This window comes from Cygnus olor, chromosome 1, assembly GCF_009769625.2.
Source record: "Cygnus olor isolate bCygOlo1 chromosome 1, bCygOlo1.pri.v2, whole genome shotgun sequence".
Classification (NCBI taxonomy): Eukaryota; Metazoa; Chordata; class Aves; order Anseriformes; family Anatidae; genus Cygnus; species Cygnus olor.
The window spans coordinates 93,805,435-93,830,376 of record NC_049169.1 but is presented as its reverse complement, the minus strand read 5'-3'; the positions used below and the strand labels follow the sequence as shown (position 1 = coordinate 93,830,376).

At 39.8% G+C, this 24,942-nt stretch overlaps 1 protein-coding gene across 7 annotated transcripts; it reads right to left on the bottom strand.

The window, feature by feature from the left end:
- Nucleotides 1–344: 344 nt before the first annotated feature.
- Nucleotides 345–24,854, bottom strand: LOC121064076 (cell cycle control protein 50C-like). Of its 7 annotated transcripts, XM_040545297.1 has the most exons (13): nucleotides 23,987–24,854; nucleotides 23,053–23,163; nucleotides 21,687–21,788; nucleotides 20,192–20,282; nucleotides 17,918–18,055; nucleotides 16,776–16,985; nucleotides 12,613–15,654; nucleotides 5,435–5,487; nucleotides 5,253–5,330; nucleotides 4,092–4,189; nucleotides 3,190–3,332; nucleotides 1,375–1,437; nucleotides 345–475 (listed from the first exon to the last, which is right to left on the bottom strand). In XM_040545297.1, exons 1-7 carry the CDS (start codon nucleotides 24,197–24,199, stop codon nucleotides 15,467–15,469), a joined length of 1,053 nt encoding a protein of 350 aa, XP_040401231.1. In that variant the 5' UTR covers nucleotides 24,200–24,854; the 3' UTR covers nucleotides 345–475; nucleotides 1,375–1,437; nucleotides 3,190–3,332; nucleotides 4,092–4,189; nucleotides 5,253–5,330; nucleotides 5,435–5,487; nucleotides 12,613–15,466. The 7 variants fall into 7 exon arrangements, 6 of the variants coding, with proteins under 6 accessions (XP_040401231.1, XP_040401227.1, XP_040401228.1 ...); XM_040545293.1 differs by having other exon boundaries at nucleotides 1,375–3,332; XM_040545294.1 differs by having other exon boundaries at nucleotides 345–1,437.
- Between the last annotated feature and the right edge of the window lie 88 nt (nucleotides 24,855–24,942).

Sequence of the window (24,942 nt, the reverse complement as noted above, 5' to 3'; positions counted from 1 at the left end):
ATTGCAATCTACCTAAGAACAAACTTGACAAGAAATAACAGTGCAATTCCTTTTGCTTTTTTACCTTTGTATGTGGTTTTAAGGAAGACAGGGTCCAAAACAGTCAGGATGCTATTGGAGAAGAAAGTCGAAGTGGAAACCTACAGTCAGGTTTCACACTAATACAATGCAGCAATACTATTCAGAGTGAACAGATCATGTAGAAAACCAAAGATTTCTTCAAGCAATAATTCTCTAATCTTGCAGCTTGCTTGCACTAGCGCACGTTTGTCAGACAGTTTATTTATGGCCTATTATAAAACCTTATGTCATTTCTTAAGTGCCTGCAGGTCACTCGCCTTGCTCCTGAACATGGTGCAACTTCACATGGTTGTAGCTCTTCCAAAGCAAGCTTTTGGTGACGAGATGAGTGCCAGAGACCATTCTGCTCAGGGAGGCTCTTCCATATTGGACATATCCTAGGACATGATTCTTTCTGAAACAAACAAACAAAAAATTGAGTTTTAACAGCAGAAGGAGAGAATCAATGTTTTGTGTATAAAACATCTAATATGCATCTAAAACAGTTGATAAAAATGCATGGATAATTGATCAAAGTATTTCTTAAGTAAGTCACAGAAATAGGTCTAATGCAAACCATTCTGAAGGTTTATTTTGAAACACATCAAAAGTAGATTCAAAGATACGTTCTATACTGCTTTACCTTCATAAATCCTGGTGGACTTTTTCTGCATTAAATAAATAAATAAATAAGAGCAATCTTGTTTCTGCAAAAATGGCTTTGTCAGGTCACTTTACCCATCTCTGAAATAGACCACATCGCTAATATGGGTAGCAGCTGTAAGCAGGATTTGGTAACAAAGTTAAAGCTCAAGTTGTAAATGACTGTAGTGATTTGTAAGCCTTTGTCTTAGTGTCTCACCTGGGAAGCGGGATGTCCAGCAGGCAGTGTGACTACCTGCTGCTGCTCTGGCATATCGGCAGCTCCATAGTTAGTAGCAACCCAGGTGCTGCACCTGGAAGCTGCTTTGGCCTCTCTTAAGTGCAGCAAACACCCAAGTGCTGAGGGAGGCGCTGACCTCACAGCCTGGTCACCAAAACAGCCTAACAGCACAGCGACATACACATTCAGGCAATCAGGATATAGGTTTCCTTTGCTCTCACAAAAAGTCCTCAGCTGTACTAAAAAATACCACCGATGAGCTGCTGAAATTTTTGCACCAATAATCACTTCATTTCACATTAAGGAAAAAAGCAACTTTCACCATCTTGTACAGCTTCTCACTCACTGTGAATTGCTTTCTTACCATTTCTACAAATTTTTGTATTTTCTTCCATTGTATCAGTAGGAGAGCCATTGCCTGCTGTACATACGAATATAGACTGCTGCCGTGCAGTAGGAAGCACTCCTTTGGGTTTCCACCCCCAAGCCATCCACTTTAAAAAGGAAAAAAGAAATAGCGTAAGAATGCTCTTTCAAGTTTGGCTGAAATTGGCCTTTGACTTCTGGCAAAGAAAGGGCAGAGCAAATAGTGCAGAAAGTCTCAACTTGTTCAAGAAAGGACAATACAAAGGATTAGAAAAAGATGTGTGGTCAGTCAAGTAGTTCCTTCAGTGCAAGCAAAGCATAAGGATGTAGCCCCTGCCAAGGCTTCTTACGAAGCTACTTGGTAAAGAAAGCAGGTGGAGGCAGAGAGAGGAAAAAAGCACAGCAGAAGATCTGTCACACACGCCGCACACACCGAGTCTGCATTAATAGTACTGAAAAGCCAGCTGCACTCCCTGACATGTCAACAACTGGAAAATCCTGCAGTCCTGATTGCCATGGAGGTTTGTAATATCAACATGGATGGCATAAAGGGTAAACCTTGTTCACCAGTTAAATGACATTCTTTAGCTGCCAAAGTCATGAGAAAGCTATCTGTTTTGCATTTCACGAAACAAAGAGACAAGGGAAAGAGTTTTTCATAGCAATGATTAGGAACAATTGAGGAATGGCTACAAAGAAAACAGAGCAGAGGGAATTTTAAACGATGAAGACCTTTAACACAGTATTTTTGTAGCTGTTTAAGATCAAAAGGCAGACAAGTTTCACACATACCTCTAAGAGGCCAATAAGGAAAGCAATTAAGAGCAGGGTGCAAACAAACCAAAAAGGCCAGCGGTATTTTATACTCCTTCATACTTCAAAGGGAGAGAAAGCAGAACCTCACTTTTAGCTGGAAAACTCAGTGCAAGTAGAAGACTTGTGAATTACTTCAAAACCAGATTGCTCAGTCACATAAAATGCACTACAAAGAAACTGACCAGAGAAAATAAGAAGGTCTTTCATGATTATCTACAGTTCAAATTCTACCATTGGTGGTTGAAAAGATCCCGTCAAGATCATTTGGTGCCTATAATGGCTAGTCAGGTACTTGGAATGGTAACTGTGCAAGGAAAGGTTTTTCTTACAAGAACAGGCTGTCACACAAAAACACCAAAACTAACAAATGGTGACTGTCTCACACTTCTCTGCCTGGGTTAAAATATCGATGTCATGCATTTGATTTAATGTTTTACCAGTTTCACTAAGTCTTGTTCCGGCTGTAGTTCATTCTAATAAACAGTATGGCTAACACAATCTATTTTATTTATTTACTTAGAAAAAGATGCCACCACATCAGGAGGTATCCTCTGGAAAGGGGAAGCAACTAAGCCTTCCCAGGAGGCGTGCAGCCTCCATGCTGCAGGGCGGGACAAGGCACAAGGAGAGGATCTCCGAAAGGGGCCCTGCAGTTCAGCCAGAGCCCACGCAGAGGAGCGGGTTGCTGACAGGCACCGCCACCATGCACAAGTGGTCGCCAGAGCATCCAACAGGCTGGAGAGTGCCAAACCCAGGCAGCATGGAAACCAAGCTGGAAACCAAGCTGACGCCTGAACCAAGCTGAAAACTACACTACAATAACACACAGGATTTATCATGTCTTTCTGTGTTTTGCCTTAGTCACTTTATTCTCTCCTTTTTCAGTTGCTCCAGGATTTTGAATTGAAAAGCCCTTCTGCTCTTTAGGGAGCTCATGGGAAGTGGAGGTGCAGGGAAATCCAACACAGAGCTCTACCCCATCACAAAGCTGCTCCAGAATTTGTGTAGTAATTGAGACTGAAACATATAATTTACATTCACTACAGTCTAGCATGTAATGATACCTTAAACGGAAGTGCAGAAAGACATGACAACAGTACCTGTCTTGAACTGCTATTTGACGTACTGTTCAATGTCATGACACAGCAGAGAAAATGTCTGGTTCAAGGGACCTTTGCTGAGGTTCACAATTTGCTTGTAGCTCCAGCTGTGAAGACAAAGTAGTATTCTGTATCAGATATAACAGCATTGTAAAAAACACACACAAATGTAAACTCATTTGGACATACGAAACAGGTATGACAGAATATATTCAGGACTCATTCAGGATTGCAATTGCAGAACAAAACCAAGAACATTCTCCAGGCACTGAGATAAAATACTGCAAACAAGCCTCTGCCTTTTTCTTCAGATTTTATGACAACAATTTTGGAACAAAAACTAAAATGGCGGAAAAAAATGAAATCCCAGAGGATGTCCCTAAGCTACCTATATTAAAAGGAAACTTAATCCAGCGTCTCTTTCTGTGCAAGATGACTGATCAATTGGAAGTAAAAACTTGTATTCCTCAGTGAAGCTCAAATGTTTCACAACTTTAAGAGGTTTCCCAGCCCCGGTTTCATGCAACAAGCATTAAACTGGTCCAAAAACTCACTGGTGTACAAAGGTAGCCAAAATGAGGTTCGTAGCTCTCAGCCCACATAACAGCATTTTAACTACAACCCTTGAAAGTCATCTTCCTTCAGGAAAGCGTGCAAAAAGACCTCATGTCACTATCCTCAAATAATTACACAGCATCCTGTCTTAAGTCGTAGCTGGTACAATAAACACTGTATAAATTGGCATGCACCACAAACAGTATGCAGCGTTCAGTTCTAGTAGGTAAATTGCACAACAGAAATATTTTAGAGATTCTTACAGTAATAATAATACATTAATTACTAGAGAAGAGCAGCCTTGCAAACACAAATCCTCCAGGAAAAGCACACGCAGAAAACAACGCTGCCCAGTATTTTTTTCTACCCAGTAGAGGAAGATGGAACCATGTACACGAAGAACTGTCTCCTACATAAAGCAAGCAAAAATGTTGATTATTAAACCAAACTTCTCTCATAAAACTACACTTCCACTGGCAGTATTCCCACTTAAAACAGTGGCAGATATTAAATTTGTCCACATTGAGAGACTGAAACATTTCATTATTCGTAATTCCAAAAGTTTTAATGATTTTTGCATCTGCATCAGATTTTAAACGCATACAGTAATGAATAGCCACATGATACTCAACACTAATAACGCTGCCTGCAAAAATGAGTTCCCAGTGAGTCAACTTCAAAGACCGCTCTAAATACAACTATATTAGTATTATCAAAACTTGTGCTTACTTCCAAATTTGACTTTTTATAAGGCATTTGTATGACTGAGTTAGCATTATATAATTCCAAAAATATTTTTTGCATAGGTCACGATACTTGCCTTCCCATAAATTCAAAGAAGATAACCTCCCTTAGCCTCAGCTGTAAATGATGTCACTGCTTTTTCATTTTCTGTAATGCCAACAGCACTTTGGACATCAAGAGATGCTAACATATGTTGGCATAGCTAATCTTTTTTCTTAATATATATTTGAGACACTTGTTTTCCTCTAAATGTCCACCCCCAATAACTTCTCTGATTTATCAGAGTCTGGAGGATAGGTGCATCGCAGTTCAAATGAGTAGGCCCAACTATACCATTTGAATTCTCCTTCATAAATAACCCGCAGCTTAAAAACTTTCTCTAGTGATGAATTATTTTGTTGATACAAAGAGAGGAGGGTATGAGGAAGCTGTTTTCCTGTGCGAACAATGCCGATTTATTTCACTTTGGGGATGTTTTTCTGAAAAATTATCTATTTCTGAAACATCAGTTTTCTGCAGGATCTTTGATGCGGGACTTTTCAGAGACAGCGGAATGACGCATGGAGTTCCAAAAACCTGTATGTTCAATTTAACACTATTTCAACAAGGTTGTTTTTTCCTTTTATTTTACATTGTAAGATGCAGTTGAGAAACTATTTTCAAAATCTGAAATTCAAACACAGATATTTTCAAAATATCTTAATTCAAAGAGCTAAAAAAATGCTTACCTGGTATTCCTTTTTGCACGTCTTCAGACTTTGATCACACAGAAGCTGAAATTGTTTGCATGTCTTCTCACCACAAAGCTTCACATAGAAGCAAATAGAAATTTAACATTAAAAAGCTAATCTTCTTTACCTTGTCATCTATAAACACATGCATGAAGAATGTATTTACAATACTTGCTTACCTAGACAGTTATATGTTATAAGTAGTTCTATTTCAAGATTGTGCTACAAAGTTCTGAAAAATAAAAACAAGCCCTTATTTTACATAACGTGAGGAAAAAGAACACCTGAAACAACATTTTTTCTGCACAAACCACTTATATAAAAATGCCACTGTCTTACTCATTTTTTTCCCTATACGTTTGCAAGCCAGTTTTGCCACAAACTCAAAGTTTATTTCTTCATAGCATTGACAACACCATGGAAACAAAACAAGCAGATTCTGTTACCAGCTACTTTGAGGCTGATTAGCAAACTAAGATCCTGATTTTATAATCTAAATATGTAATGGTGAATGCTTATAAAAATCCCTACTGAGTCAGACTTAAAAAAAATATTTTCCCATTTAAAGCTATAATTACCCATAATCAGAATTCAGTTGATTTTGGTTTCATATCAAATAAATGAGGTATTGTTCAGCTCAGAACATCATCATTTCTATTAAAAACCTTTTATACTTTTATTAATATTATTAAGATACATTAGTAGTACATCTTTTCAATAACAAAAGTATTTTCAGATGAAAGCTATATTCAAAAGGCCTTAAAAATAAGCGAATCAGACACTTCTTGGATTTTCTACTAAAAAAAGGAAAGAGCAAATGTCTGGCAAATGCCAGGATCAATCCAGCATTTTCCCCTCAGGCACTTCATTGACCAGTGAGGCTCACACATGGTACATTTGAATTGAGTTTGGAGGGAAGCATACATTTTTTAGCCTTACAAAACAAAACAATTTCCATGGCTCTTTTCTAGTGAACAATAAACGGTGCCCAAATATGCCTCATCCATATAAAGGTATCTGTAATAGCTAAAACAGATGCAGACATGTTGACTTAGTGACGCAAATCTCAACCTGGAAGATACCAGATTAGATGTGGTGCGTTGGTTGTGATCGCTTGGATGCGGTTACCACATTGTATCACCTTTTTGCCAGGCTTTCATTTCACTCCTTCCTAGCACATGGCCAGCACTGAAAACTGGTACTAAATTAGATGGATGCAGAAATGGTCAGTCTTATGCTACTCCTGTTACCCAGCACCACTTACGATTTGAGAGTCTCTGAGCTTGCAGCACAGTGGCCCTTTGTACATTAGGTCCAAACCAGCTGTTGTCTGGCCCGGCCGAAAGACACAAAAAGTTTTTTTTTTTTTTTTTAAATAAAAAATAGCAAGGCCGAAGCAGGGCTGACCCAACGCTGGGACCGCGCACAGTACCACGGGCTCCCGGTGGGACAATCGCGGGGGCTGGTACCCACGGACCCAGCGCTGGGCACACCAGAAGAGCTCACCCGCTGCCTCAGGCAAGGCGCAGCCCAACGTCCACTCACGTCTCCGCAACCGCCACCGCCCGCCCCCTAACATGGCGTCGGCTTCCTCCCGCCTCAGACAACGTTCCACGAGTGACCGTTGCCGCCGCGCGCCGCCAGCTTCTCGAGCCCCCATTGGCTACAACCTGCACCTGTCCTCCCGCCTGCCGCTCCCCTATTGGCTCTCCACCCCGCCGATCGGCGCAGGAGCCCGCCCCCCGGCCACCCGCACGGGTGGCGGCCCCGAGGAGCAAGCGGGAGCTCGGCAGACGGGCACCGCAGCTGCCAAACGTAGGGCTCTTCTGCTGACAGTACTGTTACATTTCTGTCCTATTAAAAATGGACACGGCCGCAGTATGGCGCAGTTTTGGACAAAGCCAGCATCAACCAACCACCTTTTCCTAGTAAAAGAGCAAGCGGTTTTACTCTTAGCACAATTAAGTCAGAAGAAGAAGTACTTAAACACAACAGGCTTCCCTTTTTCATTGACTTCTAGGGTAATCATGCTCAGCCCGCACGTATCCTCCTCATGCTAACTTATGAGTGAAGTTTGGCTGAGAAAACTTGCCAACATGTTGGTGGTATTTACAGTGGTAACATCTATGAAATCCGTAGGGTAAATGCAGAACAAAGGCCCCCTTACTTTTCCACTCAGGGAAAGCCTCCAGAAACAGCTCTGTAAAAACATGAAACTGGCCAAGTCCCCCCAGCCATATTGAATGCTCCAGCCCTGAGCAGCCCTTAAATCTCCTGCCGTGGGATGACATGCAGCTTAGGGAAAACAGGCTTCGTGAGCTTCACAGGTTGCTACTACTTGCCTTTCTCGATACTGTGCTATTTCAGTACCAGCATCAGGCAAACAAACTACGTGAAGCAGAAGTGACCCAGACAGAGTGAAGACAGCATTAAAAATACATGGCTCAGGCTGCCTCGTCACTTAAGAGCTACTGGTCCACTTCTTATAAAAGAAGCACAGCCTGGGATCCAAAGTAGAGACAACTCCATTACCTTTGGTACACTACTGAAACTTTAAAATTATATCCACCCCATAGGAAGGGAGTATTTTTTCATCAAGCAATTATTGAATCAAAGTCATTCCTGAAAATAATCAATCTTTCAGAACACTAGGAACACTTAAAGTTACACCTGACATATTTTTACCTCATTTCTTTCTACAACAGGATCGCTATCACCTCTTCAGTGTTTACAAGAATTCCTGACAAAACAGGTAAGTTTCAGGGCAAACCCCCGATTTTAAAAGGTAGTCTATTTACTTACATTTTGTGAGACATTCCATTGCATTTCAATCAAAATCCTGAAAAAGCCAAAAATGATGAAAGTGCCCAAAAGGCTTGTGCACCGTCTTCTAACTTTCTTACCTCCCTTTGAAAAGTAACTCTTGACCTTTTTAGTTAAGACTTGGCTTTCCGCTGGTTGCCTGAGGTGAAGTTATGAACTCAGAAATCCGAATGATAAATTCCTCAGGCTACAGCCTGAAAGTCATTGGCACAATTGCAGTTTATACATCTGTTAAGCAATTCTTGCATTTAATTCATTTTATCAGTAACAAAAATATGCAAAGATAAAATCTTATCCATAGCTTTACTTCTTAGCTCATCAACTTCATTCAGGATCAATGCCTTTTTTATGATTAACTGCAAAGCCAGAAATGACATGAGAAATGCATGAAGAAAGCTTGTCGAAATACTTTGTGATCATTGCTAGATCTCCTGAGACCCAGCAACTGTGATCTTATAACATGGAAATTTGCCTGTAAGTACTGGATTTTTTTTCCTTACCGAACATAGCAAAGAAAACCTCATGCAGTCTGCAGTCAGGACAGAGATGGCTGACACCAAAATTACACGTGAGCACAGGTGATGCTTGTCTGTCCTAAATTCTCATCTCCAGCCCTGGCTCATCATCATCAGAAGATAACAGTACGAAAGACCTTAGATACAGAAACCTAACTGCTTTATAGGCTGTCTAATTCTTGTAATGTTTGGCTGATTAGTCACTGATTATTCTTGCACTGTTCTTTACTTTTAGAGATTTTAATTTAAAGTAACAGTGTTGCAGTCAAAGTAACACACTGAGCACAGAACCAGGGTAAAAAAACAGTAAAAACCAAAGCAAGTTTCACAAAACTGACAGTACTCCAAAAGACGCTTTCTGTGTAAATTCCATTTGTAAATAAAATTGCAAAGACCTGAACTAAGACAGATCAGCAAAATGTAATGAGTTAACAAAAGCATTCATGCCACACTTGATTTGTCCATGGACTGCTGTTCTTACAACCATACATCATTTTATCAGCCTCCACAATAAACTGCACGCTGCTAAGTCACATAGCACTGCCCTGGTGCTCTTCACACTCCCTTACCTTCCCCACCTTTCTGTAATTTATCTCTGCATGCAACTCAGACCACCAGCTAGGTCCGATGCATGGCGGGCCATGAAGAGGTCCTGACAGCACACACTGATTTCAGCACAACACCCCGGAGGGGTCCCAAACGCCGCTCGGACGGCCCACACTTGGATGGCACAGGCCAGTGAAAGCCAGCCCATGCAGGAACTGTACCCTCGTTACACCACTTGAGACACATTTTGCCACCCACCAGGATGAAGCACCACCAGCATCAAGTGCTAAATCATGGCTTCCACTGGCACTGGGGGACACAGCGCTGCTGTCCCCTGCCGCTGTGACAGATTCCTTGGCACACCCGCCGAGGGGCGGGGTGTTATGAGCTGCAGATGTTATTATTGTCCTGAGCTGTTGTGAAGTCTCTCTCTGCACTGTCTAATAAAAATAAAATAATAGCTGCCATGTTGTACCTCAGAGGCAGTGACAGCAGCTTTGTGCATGTCCCCCAAATGTTAACTTGTTATGACAACTGGGGCTATGCGCAGGGTTAGACACTACTTCCCTCCCTTCTCCTTTTAACCACCCTGTTTTTCTTGACACATTTCTTCTTACAGTGTGTTCAGGTTCACGGTTGCTAAGAATACAGTCTGTCTAAAGCCCAGAGATTCATATAAGCAATCTGAGAAACCTCAAGAACTTTTAAACTAATCTTCAACACTGAATCCCCTGGTGTTATAACTGGGTTAGCAGAGCTGTTAATGGAACATTTTCTCATGATGCATAGAAATCATGTTGGAAAAAAGGCAGATAACTTGGGATAGCTGCATCTGACACAGTAGAAAACCTCATTTTTTTTACAAGTTGTTTTTTAGTTGTTTCAGTTTGGAAGGGATCATTTCAGGCACTTTAACACAGATACAATGGCTGCAATTGCACGGGAGTGTAACTGAATGACCATTTTTTGATCCGTACCAAATCATTTCAACTAGTTTCTTGTGAACTACTAATTCTGAAGGAAACATACAACAACAAAACAAGGTGTTTCCAAAATGAACCATACTTCCCCTGGACCCACAGCTACTAAGGGAGACAGGTGTTTAATTCAGAAGCTCAGCCAGCTCCTGCCCCCAGACTCTCTCGCACCTTGGTCACCCTGCCAATGAGCCCTGGACCTGGCTGCCATTTCGAACACTGCCATTTCCAAAACACAGCCCTGCAGTAGGAAGCCTGAAAGTCTAATCCTGGGCCCAAGAGAGACTTTACAGTTATACAGTTCCTCCCACCTAACAGTAACGGAGAAAGAGCCACCTGCAATCCTCTCCCAAAGATACTTCTACTCAAAATCTCTTCTTGTGTTCAGTAGAGGCTGTAGGTCCACCACATCTAATAGGAGCCAGAAAAAGACAAGGGTATCTGGCAACTTTTGCTTTTTGGTGATTCCCAACTGGTATGCAACTTGCAAGGCAATTACTATTTGATATCGTTTAATGTTGCCTCTACTTGCACTGGACCACAAACAGCCCTATTGTCGTTTTCCTCTCCTAGCTGGCCATATGGGGAAAGAGAGAAAAATTTCTCATGCGCTCATGAAATGTAAGCAAAAGCCAAACAAGCCCCACTCTCCCTTTGCTTGGCTTCCCATAGCCTGGGGAGAGAGTAGGACACAGAGCAAACAAAAACTGCTCAACAACCCCTCCCTTGCAAACAGGCCACCAAGGCAAAGGCAGCTGCCCAAGGCACTCCCAGCGCATAAGAAAATTGTTCTTGGAATTGTAGGGAATAATGCAATTAGAGAAAACTGAGTCAAAACACCTTATCTCAAAAACTAAGTGCTGTACTTCAGAGTGCCCGTACCATCCACTGAAAACCAGTAAGTTTTGTTTACTTAACTTGACTGCTCCCCAAAGGTATGTGGGGTTTATAGATCACATCAGGACACACTATCCTATAGCATCTCAGCCAAATTTCTTTGCCTCCTATCCAAGAGCAAATAAAGTACTTTACCCCTTCCACCATTCTTCCTCCTTGTGAAAGCACAGTTTTCTTTTCAAACCAGCTTTCTCCATACTTCACACCATACTGCTCTCAAACAAGGAGGACAGCACCTTCTTATAATGTGAAGCAAGTGCTTTCTCTTATTTCTGATGTAAACTCAAATCCGAACATTATCAAAATTTTCCAAGCCCTCCCTTTCCTGAAGTGTTCTCCTGGAATTTACTCTGGTATTAGTTTGATTTCTTAGAAAAAGGAAATGGGTTTTAACACTGTAATGCATCATTAAAATACATGGTGCTCCATCCACATACTATTATTAATATCATAATGCAACACAGCTGTTTATATAAAACAGATTCAGCATGTAACTAATTTTTCCAGATTCTATAGGTCTGTGATCATGCTAATCTGTTTCACATGAAGGGCTCATCCCTTAGTTTTTTAGACGAGATAAACAAATCTCTATGTTTAGACAGAAACAAACAAAACAAAAAACAAACAAACAAAAAAAACAAGCAAGACAGACAGATACTGGATGTATGTGTAAAGCCTGAAAATAATTGTAAATTTGTAATTGTAATTGTAAAGCCTGAAAAAGACTTGGAAAAATTCTGTAACTGAAGGGCTACTGAAATATCCTATAATTCCTGCTTCAGTTTTATGTCTCTGTATATAGATGTAGATATATATACCATTAATGAAATTGAACCCTAAAGGGAGCTGGCAACCAAAAGCAGCACAACAGTTTTTGACATTAAAATACAGCTCTCTCTTATGCCGCTCTGTAATTTAGAAATGAGATTTAAATTGCATATAAGGTTTTCAAAATAGGGATCTTTCTACCTCCAGATATTTTTTGCCACTGCTAAAACTCAACTACGGAACATCAGATGATAAAATTCTCCTATGTGTGTCATCTTCACAATATCAAATTTTATATATATATATATATATATATAAATATAAAACAGCAACAACAACAAACCACAGACCAAAAACAAAACAAAAACAAACTAACAAAAACAAACAAAAAAAAACAGGGACCTACCTGTTTGCACTTACCAGGTGCTGCTCTTAAGTTGACTCAGCAATCTTAAACCAGGATATCTTTGTACCAAATCCACAAGTTTACGTACATTATCTTATATAAAAAGGCCTATTTAGTATTGGTGGAAGTATGCTTTATAGATAAACTTATTAAAAGTCACTTTTTGAAGAATTTTATCAGCACTTATTTTTTTCTTTTTGCCTTTACTCAATGCATATAATATTAATTTATAAAATCAAATGTGCAAGGCAAAAGTAGCTCTGTGCCAAAGGCACAGCATGGTTATGATGCTCCAGGTACTTTAAAACTAAGTTACACTTCAACAAAACTACATCTCTGGTCCCTTCATACCTCTGCTCTACAAATCTATTTTCCCTGATCAAATTTGATCTAATAATCAATAGCCAGAATAAATTAATTCAAACATTGGATTTTTGTCTGAAATCATGCTTTCTGCTGCTATCGGCCGCTTATGACAGAAGGGGATTATCCCCTGATCCATGCCACAATAAGAACGCACCAAGGATGGCTTTTACTATCCAGTTGTTAGGGCACTACTCCAGTCAGGAATCTCACTTCTGTTTCAGCCCCTGCAGAAGAAGTAAGGCAGAGGCAGCATAAAACAACAATTTCAATAAACATTTCATATAGGTAGAGGACTACATCTACAAAATTATCCTGAAAAGGCAAGTGCTGGTACAAGGGGCAGACCAACAGCAGAGCTGTAGCACTGGCACAAAAAGCAGCGTAAGGAGGTTGCTAAAACTTTATTTTCCATCCTTTTTTTGAGCAAGGCAGGTTCTGTCCAAATACATCTGCTGTGAGTACTTCATCAAAACTGCCATCCCTACTGTTCTGGAGTAGGCAGCACTATCCGAAATGACAAGACAGACACTGCAGAGCTGTTCAGAGTTAACAACAGTAACTTCCTGAGCTCAAGTAGCAGCTTCCAATGACTCTGTTCAGAGGGTACAAGAAAGATTGAAGACGTGTTCAAAGTTGTGGTAAGATGAAAAAGAACTTTTATTTTCATAAATGAAGACTTAGATAACTTCCGGAATAACAGACAGAGGAAGATTTGTTTGAAGACAGGTTTTCCCTGTGGAGGAGTTTGAAGACATTGCACATTTCAAGAGATGAGCCAGGTTCCTGCACAAACCTCTGGGAGATAAAGGACATACTGTGAATGCTGCTTGCTAGACTGTGTTTTCTAAATATTTTTTTTTCTCGTAGACACTGACTTACTGAAATACATACCTCATTATTCAGTCTCCTTTTACTAACATTTTTACCAGATATTCCACAAAGAAATAACATCAATGGCAATTGTGCTGTGACTTAAACACCCAGATGATATATCATTTCCTGAAAGCCAGTTTCTCAGAGCACTTAAAAAAAATGAAAGAAAAAAAAAGAGAGAACGGGGGAAAAAAAAAAGGAAAAAAAAAAGAGTCCTGTGGTCTGTTTGGAGCCAGAAATCCTGAGTTCAGCTTTGGCAGCAGCTCCCATCAGGGCCTTCCAGAAGGAAGGCATGGGATTCAATTTTCAAAAGCATTTAGAAGGTTTAGGAGCAAGTCTCATTGTTAGAAGTGATTTAGACTAATGAGCTTAAGCATTGTTAAATATACTGCTTCATGCCCTGTCTCGTCCGGTCCATGAGGGATAGTTTTCACCCACAGCCCCTGGCAGGTTCAGATGCAATGGTTTGAAATACTGGAACCCTGTTTTCACAGCTTGCTGATGGAGGTGACTGGCCCTGACCAGGAAGAGAGGAAGCAGACACATGCATTAGCCCAGAACGTCAACATAAAACATTGATGGAGCAAGCTTGTACCAACAGGCCAGGTTATGATCTTGAGCAGCATCACTTTCCACTGCTCATGTCTCAATTATGAAGCACAGATTAAAGGAAACGGTACCTTCTGTTGCTGCAAATAGATTCACACCAGAGGCCATCTGTCAAAGGTCGTAAGATCCTAAGTGCCTGATACATTTTTAAAGGCAGACTTGGACAGTGTCACACAGCTTCCCTATGCCACATTCCCTTCTCTTGCTCTAGTATGTGTTTTCTTTCTTGTTTTAGTGTTGGTTTTTTTTGGGTGGGGTGGGGGGTGGAGTGAGGCACACAGAATACTTATCAAAGAAATTCATTGAGTATGTTTTATTCCATTTCCACTTCTGCAACAGAGAAATTATTTTTAAAAATTCATACATGCCATAGTATACTTGATCCAAATTTTTCAGCATTGTTCCTACATTTTGCAAGAGACTGGAAAATGCTTCTAAGTGTTTCAAATATGAAACATGAAAATTGATAATAGTCTATTAACTGGCTGCAGCATTCATTTTCTGAAAATAAAGTTGTCGGACTTTCTAATGCTTTATGTTTATTATGAGTCTCTGCACCACCGAAATGAGGGCTTGAATGGGGAACAGACATTTCATGTCACTTAGAGAGTCAGTGTGCACTTTTGCACAGAAGGGTAAGTTAGATAGGTTTGGGTGTGTGGCTTATTGGTAACATTATCTAGATGCTTCTGCTAAAATGTTAGCATTGAAGGAGCTTTTAATTTAAACTTTCTATTAAATCGTAATGCCCTCTGTCTAGCTCTGCAAGCTAGTCTTGGTATCCAGATAAAACCAACCAAGAGGGTTTAAACACACTCCATACTCCTAAAAAATGGCCTGTATTCAATTATGAATCAAGTATTAAACTGTGATGAATATACCACACTAATATGCAAATAAATTGTCTGCTTTTTCAGGATAGCTGAAAAAGCTGTATAAAACGTGAGCCAAGCCATTCAGCCCATGCATACAACCAACAAACAGACTTTACCATCAAGTTCTACCTGCTCAAGCTTTCTGTTGGATCAAGACCTCACTTTTTTACCAATCCAAGCTCCAATTAAACTAATAGAAATATTGTATCAATCAAAGGCTGGAAAAGGAAAATGGACCCAGAGTTCTGGCCAAACATTAGTACCATACAGTTTCTCTCCCATTGAATTTTAGACCATGATGGTATCTCCCGTTTGAAACTCAGTTCACTACCAGTTTCCTAAGAAACAAACTTAGGAGCACACATGCATTAATAATAATGCAGCCTCATATAAGTTTGGTTTTGGATGACAGAAGGGCACTGCCCCTCAATTTGCTTACATACACCAAACCTGCTACAGAAACCGATCTAGAGCTTAGGGGAAAGAATGAAAGGCCTGTGCTGCCTGTTCATTCACAGCAAACCTTTGCCATTGTTTATAAATCCAGGATACCATATTACTTCTGAAAGTATGTTTTCTTTTTTCTGAGCTTTAAGTGGATGGCAGTTATGATAAAACCTGTCAGGGTTGCTGCTGTGCCACAAACCACATAGGCAATTCCCAGGAAGGGGTTACTTCCTCCGCTCCATACCATGGTTGAAAGAATCACATACTTCTTCCCCTTGAATTTGGTTACAGGGAAATCTGACAAGGATGTTAAGGTTTCACTCAAAGTTTACATATCTCCAGCTGGAGAAAATGTAGTGCTCAAAATCCTTTCCAACGCATAAAGAAGCTGGAGATCTGTACTTACTGTAAAAATTTCTTTAAATGACCTGTGAAGTCTCTGCTATTCTTAGCGCCCCCCCCCCAAAAAAAAAAGACAAAACGGTAGCAGCTTTCAGCTATTTTAGATAGTCTCCATGTAATTCTGGAAATACTGGGATTTTTTTATTATAAATTTCAGATTCATACTTTTGTAACTGCTACTGAACTAACTTGATAAGACCCATAGTATTTTTAAGCAGCAGAAGAAACTTACTTGAAAAGAAGCCTCTTGGGAAGCTTACCATGATGATACTCCACATATTACTGATGAAAAGTGCTCACCTTTATTTAATGCATTGTCTACCCAGAATATTTTATGTTTTTACCTTTTCTCTCTCTACATGGAGCCTTTCAGAACACAACTATGCTACAACATTTAAAATCACAGCTGTATTAGCTGAGTGGGTAAAAATTTACAGCCATCTTGATGTAATTCCTGCTGACAAAATGAGGGCTTTAGTCAGCAAAGTTCACGCTGTTCGTTGTGAGATTGCATTTTCACTGGCACAAAAATTCCCATCAGCCCATGGCTCAAATCTGCCAGAGGACTCTGCTGACACAGGCATCCTGTACAGCTTCCAGTGGCAAGGATACCTCTGTCATTTCTTGCGCCCCAGTAGGGGTGTCTACACATCTGAGGAGGCCAATATTAAATATTTCAGCTAAATCAACATCTTCAGCTGTCTCTTCAGGTTCCCATCCATCAGTTTTTCCCCTCATGTAAAACCTAGTACTGCCACGTTCTGCCTTGCAGAAGTCAAATCCAAAGCTCTTTGCTGCCATTTGAGTAACATGTCTTAACTCCGCCTGCACAGGCTAGAGACAATCTACTTGTAGCATCTTGTCACCCTTACAGCTAGGTCTCTTCATGTTGACTTGGTCTGGGGTGTTTGGCTTGTTCTTTTTTCTTTCCATTTTACTATATAAATCCAATCCCCTTCCATCTCATTGCAACCATTTAACAGTTAAAGATTGTCTTGGATAATATGAAAGGATACTATAGGAGATATGGAAAGTGTAATCCCCTGCTGGGAGGCCATCAGCAAAATGTCTTTTCCGGCTGATACGACGGTAAAGATTTCTGAATGTAGCAAAGGCTGACACTCGCATCCAGATAATGAAGTCATCATTTATATAACCATTATTCCTCTCATCTTCCTCATCTAACAAATATACTGGTTTCTGCCAGTAAGGAGGTCTTGCTGTCCCTGGTGAAAAAAGAAAAAAAACAGGAAAGACGTACTGTCCGTATAAACAGGGGTCGGTTTACTAACTTCTGGGCCTACTCATAACTAACACAGAACGCAAGATATGGAAGAAACGCAAGACTCTGTCTGTTATTGCAAAATTATATATGCTTGGTAACACTCCGCATGCTTGGTTCTCCACTCACCTCAACCATGAATGAACAGAGATTAACAGTATGCATTAGAAGCCACAAGTATAGGAAAAACAAAGTGAATTGCAGAAACGAATGTACTGATACTGTTTCTTCTGGCTTCTCATCTCTTCAGCAGGGAATGTACCCTCTCTAATTAGGACTTCACCTTCATTTTTATACATTAGTTTATTCCTGTACAACCAGAAAGGCACCTTTTTGCACTTTAATGGCATAGCCTATGATATTTAGAATCTATCATATGAAAACTACTTAGATAATTAACTCTGAGGCAGGGAGAAGTTTCTTGCATATTGCATCCAGCACAGCAATGCCCTGATCCAAAATACAGTGCTTTTAGTCACTCTTCAATATGGATTAATCATAATGAGGAAACAGACCTAGAAAACAATTGTTTGAAATAACTACTGAAGATGGCAGTCTCACTTGGCTCACAATTGCCTAAGAATCTTCATAGGTATGAAGAAGGAGACATGGGATATGCAATTCTCCTTTCTAGATATTTTCAACAGAAAATAGAGACTGCATCCTTGCTTTTTCTGGACAGATTAAATGTTGCAAGAAAAAATAAAGCAAGCAATATTTTGGCTAAATCTGTCTTCTACTCTCATTCACTTTTTAAAGCTGCTTCTTCTTCCATGTATTTTTCCCAAAGACATTTCCCTTTTCAGAATGGGAAAGCTCTGCACACAGGGAGGGAAGCCACTGAAAAATAAGGAATGCCAGTAGAATCATTCTTACCTGCAAACGCAGAAGAGAGATTGTGTGATTGTGGATTGCGAAATTTCACATTTTTATCTGTCCACCAACTGTTTCCAGTCTTCAGCAGTGGTACTTGAATAACAGATGAGTTAAAATTGTAAAAAAGATCAATAGTATCTGTAGGGAATACCAAAGGCAATGCATATGAGTAAAAGACAGTCATTCTAATGTCTAACATGACTAGCAAAAGTAACATGCACCTTTCAAGTGAATAGAAAAAAAAATCCTTAGAAAGATTTTATCATGCTGGTGTATGGAGTACTGTATACCCCATAAGAAGAACTAAGCTGCCAGAGCCTTAGAACTTCTGGAGTTTTAAAGACTGAGCATACTCCTACAAACAATCTGACTGAGTCTCTGTGTAAAAATATGCATGACTATCTTGTGTCCATCAACTCTATGACTAACTTCTTCACAAATCACTTCTGGAACTCTCTAGGTTGCTACAGAAGTTACACTCCTAGCTACCTTTCCCTAGAATTTCTTTACCAGTTGTCCTAAACTGATTGTTTTGCTATATATAACTTGTTTTCAGCAAACAGTAGAAGTGAAAGCACAGTCAAGGGAACTGATGAATCTTTGGAGAAAATATTGCTTTAGTTTTATGCTAATTAGAGGCCTTGTTTACGAACTTGGCCACAAACACTCCTTTAATCAGAAAACATTTAGTTAAAATTGTGCTTACCCTTGTCATCCTTGGCATTGTCATCCTGGGCAAAAAGCACTTGTCTTTTCCATTATATTATCCTACTTGGATTAGTTTAACGTAAGGCAAAAATATTTCAGGTTTCATTAACATCTATGTAAACACCTAGGCAGCCAACGTGATGACTGGCAGGAGAGGTTAGATGGTATAGATGGGGAGGGGCTGCATTTTAGGAAACATGATGAACACAATGGCATGCACACTGATGAAAACATACTTTTAAAAAATCCTATTACTAAAACTATGTTCACTTGGCTCTTTAAAGCAGGTCAGATACACTCTTCTTGCGTAAATGATCATAGTGTGCTCCACTATATTCTCCATCTACTTGTCATTGGTTTACTAGCAGGAGTTGCAATTCTCTGAGCTCTGTCTGCTTAACTGCTCCGTTATTAGCAGACAAATAGCTAAACTGTCAGAAGCACCCTCTTTCACAGCAAAGGGATAAAAATGAGCAACCAGAGTGAGCATTCAAACTTCACCAGCTTCCCCCACATCACCAGCAACTGGAACATTCCATCACACTTTGCACTAAGGACTGATGCAAAGGCAGACACTTGAAGATTTACCCTCAGCATTTTTTATCCCTAATTCTCTGCAGGAGAATTCTATCCTGCTAACGAGGGCTCCAGAACAGCACAGGCTGCATGGAGGTAGCTCTGCTGGCCTAGGTCTCAGCCCAGTCCACTAGATCAGATTTCCAGAGGAGCAGGTGTGTGCACAGGTGAAAATCAAATGGATCTAGAAGCTATTGCAGCTGCCCTTCACAAGCCCTCTGGTGGGGGTGGCTCAGTTACTTTAAGTATCACTGCTGCATTGCCAAAAACTGCTGGGTGGAACAGGTTAAAAAGGGGTGAGAGGGGAAGGAAAAGGATGGGGTAGGGGAACAAAACCTGTAGAAGTTCTTTTCTTCTTTCCTTCCAAAGAAATCCATTCTGAAATCTGCCAATGTTCATGGCTAGGCGCCCTCTTCTAGATTTTAGCCTTCATGTACTGAGAGGCAGATTATGTCCTCCGGGTAGCCATACAGAAGATCAAACCCAGGATCAAATCAATTCATGTAAGACTATGGATGCTTCCAGCATTCAAAGAACAAAACACAAACATACAGATCCAAAGGTCCAAACCAGTGTCAAGAACTTGTTAGCTCTTTTTAAGCACACCACTGTGGGAAGGTAGAATTTGAGTTCTCCCATTATTTCACAAAATCCTTGATTCTGTGATTATTGTACCAGAATGGATTTTTTAGCAAGAAAGTACACTAAATCTATTATGTATATCATTGTTCCCTGTTTCACCAAGACTCAATTCCTGAGTCCTGTTGCAGAATCACACTGAGGAATAAAAAATCTTCCTCAGTTTGAAGATGAGAGGAAAGTTACTGAACAAAAGGAAGCAGAGCTCTGTATTCACCACAGCAGCAATGACATACAAATCCTTTTGTGGGAGAAGGACAGAGATCTTGCAATACCAGGACTCAGCTGGATTGGGGTAACAAATCATAGTTTCAAGTGGAAATTAGTAAGATGCACATGGAAGGTACTTACCATTGAACATGCTGTTGGCAATAGCACCGCACGGAGCCATCGGTGTTCCATTTTTGTAAGTGGTGAAGGGCGCGCAGTAGCTCCTCTGAACCTGCATTCAAGGTCACAGAACAATCAGGCAAAGAACCTATAGGGTTTTGTTTTGGTTTGCTGGTGTTAATGTCCTCCTCTCACAACTTCTTCTGAAAAGCTACTGAATAATTAAGTCTAGTACCTTTTGGTCACATTAAAGAGACATCCAAATGAATAGGTCTGTAGTTGAGGAACACATGCCGTATCTCAGTATGCAAACTTTAGGCCTTCACCAAGTTCTATTGCAACCTTGCAACCTCTAGACTACAAAACTCATTTGGTGATCTGCAGTTGTAATATAGCTACAACTTAATATGTTCCAGTGTGCAGCCCTGACTTACCCTGGAACATCTTATTTTTCTGTTTTTATTTTTGACCTGCATTGCTTCAGGAATGTAGAACAGCAGATATAGTTAGCCACATTACTTCAGTGTGGCCAAATCTTGATGTATGAAAGCACAGCATGAAAAACAAAAACCCACCTTCAAATTTGTCACCTCTCACCTATCCCAATTCACAACAAACTCTAAGTCTTAGCACAGAAACATTTTCAAACAGCTCGGATCAGCTGTGTATTGATTGGCACAAAAGCCAAAAGCTGTTGCATCTGAATGCAAACAAGCTGACTGGACACCTGGAGAAGAAGTTATATGGGGAACGTGTCTGAAGAGTTACAAGAAATGTTTTATAACAACAGGTTATTATGGGACAATCACCTTATCTACTGACAGGACAGTGCATGAATTGTATATATGTTAACAAATGTTATTTTTAAGCTAAAAAAAAAACACCACATTTTATTTATAGATATGCAAGTAAAAAAATACGTTAATGTAGTGATCACAGTCTCCAATTTCCTTATGCATGCACTGCTGCGAGTGACGCTGAGTAGCCTCCTATTCAAACATCTAAGTTATGTATTTCCTAATGCTACACGATCACCTATTTCACCATGTACCATTCCCTACTCCTTGTCCACTTCCAAAGCCAGATGTCAAAATGACAGACTTTGAACATCTTAATTTCCTAAACTTAAAATAAAACCACAAATTAAAAGATTTCTGGCTAAGACAACTAAAAAACACTAGAAGGAAACACTTTCTGTAAATTTATTTTTTTTAATTTTCTTTTTTATTAAAGGACAATGTATTTTTAATATTACCCCTATACAGTGCAGGTTTGGGAACTGCAACATTGGACTGACATCTTTTATTTATGCACTCAACCTTCCTCTGTTATTAACTTATAACACATAATTGCCCTAGCAATCATAAAAGCAGAGACTAAGCACTGAAAATCTGTACCTTCTTATTCCCTACAGCCATCTCAAAACACCTTGAAAGTTATGCTTAGTTAGCTGTCTGTATGGTCAAAGATGCACCTGGTGAAAACACTGATCTCATAATATAAAGAAAAAACTTACGTTTACATCTCGACCCAACAACTGTGCATCACTTCTTGATATCACGTATCGACGGTGGTTTTGATAGAAGTTTTGCAGGCCATAGTACATAAAAACATCACCCTAGAATTCAAGGATAAATCCTTTCAATAAGGTAAGCTCATGCAGACAAGAGAAATCATGCTACTTACTAAAAAAAAAGAGGGAAATAGAGAATTCAATTCATACTTACGTGTTGGTAACTACATTCTAACCAATTACTTTAGCGGACACTGGCTAAAACCTGTCCTTTACCCCAACTGAAAGTTTTTGTATTTTGGCACAAAATTAAACATACTTTAAAACCCTAAATGAAATCTAAAATGAAAATGCATGATTGTTATTTTACTCAAGCTGGTAATGACTGGCCATGAACCAGCAATGAGTATGAATAATTTCATGGAGACAGACACCCATTTTCTGTAAAAGGAAAATGCCCAAACAAAAAAGCAGCCACCAGTCTTAATTCCTGCAGATTTTTTTTTTTGGAAACTAAGGCTACCTCTCCTCAATTATCTGAGTCCTTTGGAAAATTTAGTCCTGTAATTAAAAGGAGAATACTAGGCAGGCAAATATAAGCAACAAAGAGGTTTAGTAATCTATTCAAAAAACTTTATTCAGTTAAACAAACTTCTCATCTCAAACATTACTGTATCTAAACCATTACTCACAGAGCACTTTAACAGCCTCTTTGATACTGAAGAACCATAAAGTGACTTTATAATATAAATACCACCGTAATTTTAAGGGATCATTTATGCAGTACTAAGTGTAAGACAACTGTGGCAGAATATCGGGCATTCTAACAGCCTCAGCAACATAACCAGCAGTTTGGGACAGAAAATGAATGATACTTCTCCCAAATGAAACTGGAGAATGACACTGCTAGACTTGAATTGTTTCAAGAACCCCAGATATTAACAGCACAAGCCCTGAAAAAAAGACTGCAATGGTTGACTCATGACAAGTGGTCAGAGTTTCAGATTTCTTTCTCATTTGAGAGCTTAGCAGTGCACAAATACCTAACCCCAGGCAAGGGCAAGGGTTTGCTACTGACTCAGAAAGAGAAGTAATCTCCACAGTCAAACACCATTTCCTCTATCCCCACCTTCTCCTTGGAGATCTCCTGTCCAAGGGCAGAGGCAGCCTGATCTTGAGTATTTTTAACACGTGCCAAAATCGATAGCAAATGTAAATGTGTAAAATTCTGAGTATTTCATGTCTATAAAGAGCAAAAAGAAAATTCAGTCATGAGCTCTACAGAGCAAAATTAGCATATTTTATCATGCAGGGGCATAACCAACAAGAGGTGCTAAGCCACTTGGGTTGGTTTCTCATATCCACTTACCAGCATATCTTCCTTCAGCTTGAAATCAACAGAACAGAGACATTCAATATTCCAATTATAGGAATTTTCACGAAGTTTTGAACAATCCGAGCATTTGTCTGAATAATTAATCTGTTAGAGAAGTGAACAAGCAGAGAGATTACAATAAAGGACATGAACACAGGAAAAGACTAGTGTTTTAGCTACAAGACCTCCCAGAGCAGTTCTCTCCTAAGTGAGTTGGGATTGCCAAAGACATTGTTAAAATTGACAGAGATATAGAGAATTAGGACTTGGCCTCAATGGAACATTCACAAATTTCATCCCTAGTTTAAAGCTGCTTTAGAGCCTTTTGATGACTGTTGCAGAACCTCCACATTTGCTCCTCGGCAAAGAAGTGCTGAGTGATGAGCACTTCTGCAGCTTGGCCTGGCTGACCAAGTAATGCTTGATGAACTCCCATGGGAATTATGGCCCGCTCTCTGTGCACAGCCTAGATGTAGTGCTGAGAGTCAGCTCCAACCAGCAGTCCATTAACAGCAGCAGGTTTAACCAATTTTGCTTCCAGGAAATAGCATTTAAACATCAGGGCTCCTGCGTTTTACGATTTTGCCCCAGCAAATATTTATCTTCTAGTGCCAAACACTATTAAAGGGGTTAGTTTATTTGCCCTCAGAAAACGAGAAAATAATGACAACATTTCAGATATTACCACCCAGTGGTGAGAGTTCCCACACATATTTTGGATATTACTTCTCAGTTAACCACCCAGTACTTGGCTTTTATTGGTGACCAACTATCTGAGGATTTTCACAGAAATACTGGCTGCTTGATGTGTCCAAGGCATAAAGCCACTGCTATATTCTTTATCCAGAAGCAAACTCAAAGCTCTTTTCCCCGAAACATAGACTGATTTCTTCTTAATAGAACACCTAACACCCCACTCTAAACAAACCTGGATTTCTCTGACGCTGTTTGCAGACAGTATGAGGCAGATTCCCACAGAAAGGCAAAATGCTCCCGTGAGAAAGAAGGTGGAGAGCACAGTCGCAATGGTAAGCTGGGGCTTCCACGCCGGTAGCCTCTGTTGTTTGAATGCACTGTTATCCGGACATCTGGAAGGACGTGCTTCTGCTTCTTGTGGCGCAAAACTCTTCTTGTTTTTCATATTCTTCTTAGTGAGAGGAAGGAATAATATACTTGTGCTGGAGGGTGTTTAAGCTGAGATACTGTCTTTACTGCTGAGAAACTGTGCTGTTTGTTCAGACTTGCATTATAGCCAGGAATTACTTATTAACTAGATCTCTCTCTTCCTCCTTTTCTACATTTGTGTCTGGATCACCATGATCAGCTTGTACCAATCAGATGTTTGTGTACTTTGGTCAGTATGTCCAGATCATGCTGCCTGAAAAAGCTTAAATATATGCTTTTTCCTGCCCCACAATTCAGTTGTATTTATGTCTTATTCTTTTGTAAGGATACTGCCAACTCTACTGGAATTTCTGCGTAATCTCAGATTTATTATTTCTTCACCCTTCACTTGCTGACCAGCTAACAAGCATGGGATAAAATGAAAGATCTACTCCAGTTGCACTGGATGCCACTGGGGAGGACTGGAGGGGCTGAGAGTAGTAGACAGACAATATTGGTTTGGAAAACCAATTTTCTTAACCTACTGCTGCATTCATTGCTATTGATCTAGATGCAATTTAAAGTTGTAAAAATGCTTTGTGTTCTGTATCACAATAGGACAATTAATTCTAAAACCATCTGATTTGGATATATGGCCTTCCAAGATGTTGACAATCAGTCCACATCTATTCATCTTGTCTTTCTGTGAAAAAGGTGCACCCATTCCCTCCTTTTCATAATGATAAAAGTATTACCCAGTGAGAGATAATCTCCTTTTAA

Excerpts from the sequence above, each read along its gene's own strand:
- LOC121064076 (XM_040545295.1), bottom strand. The coding sequence starts at position 24,199 with ATGAAAAACAAGAAGAGTTTTGCGCCACAAGAAGCAGAAGCACGTCCT. Across the intron at positions 23,164-23,986 it reads ACAGCGTCAGAGAAATCCAG|ATTAATTATTCAGACAAATG; the intron begins GTTTGTTTAGAG and ends CTTCTCTAACAG. Across the intron at positions 20,283-21,686 it reads TGTTGGGTCGAGATGTAAAC|GTTCAGAGGAGCTACTGCGC; the intron begins GTAAGTTTTTTC and ends CCTTGAATGCAG.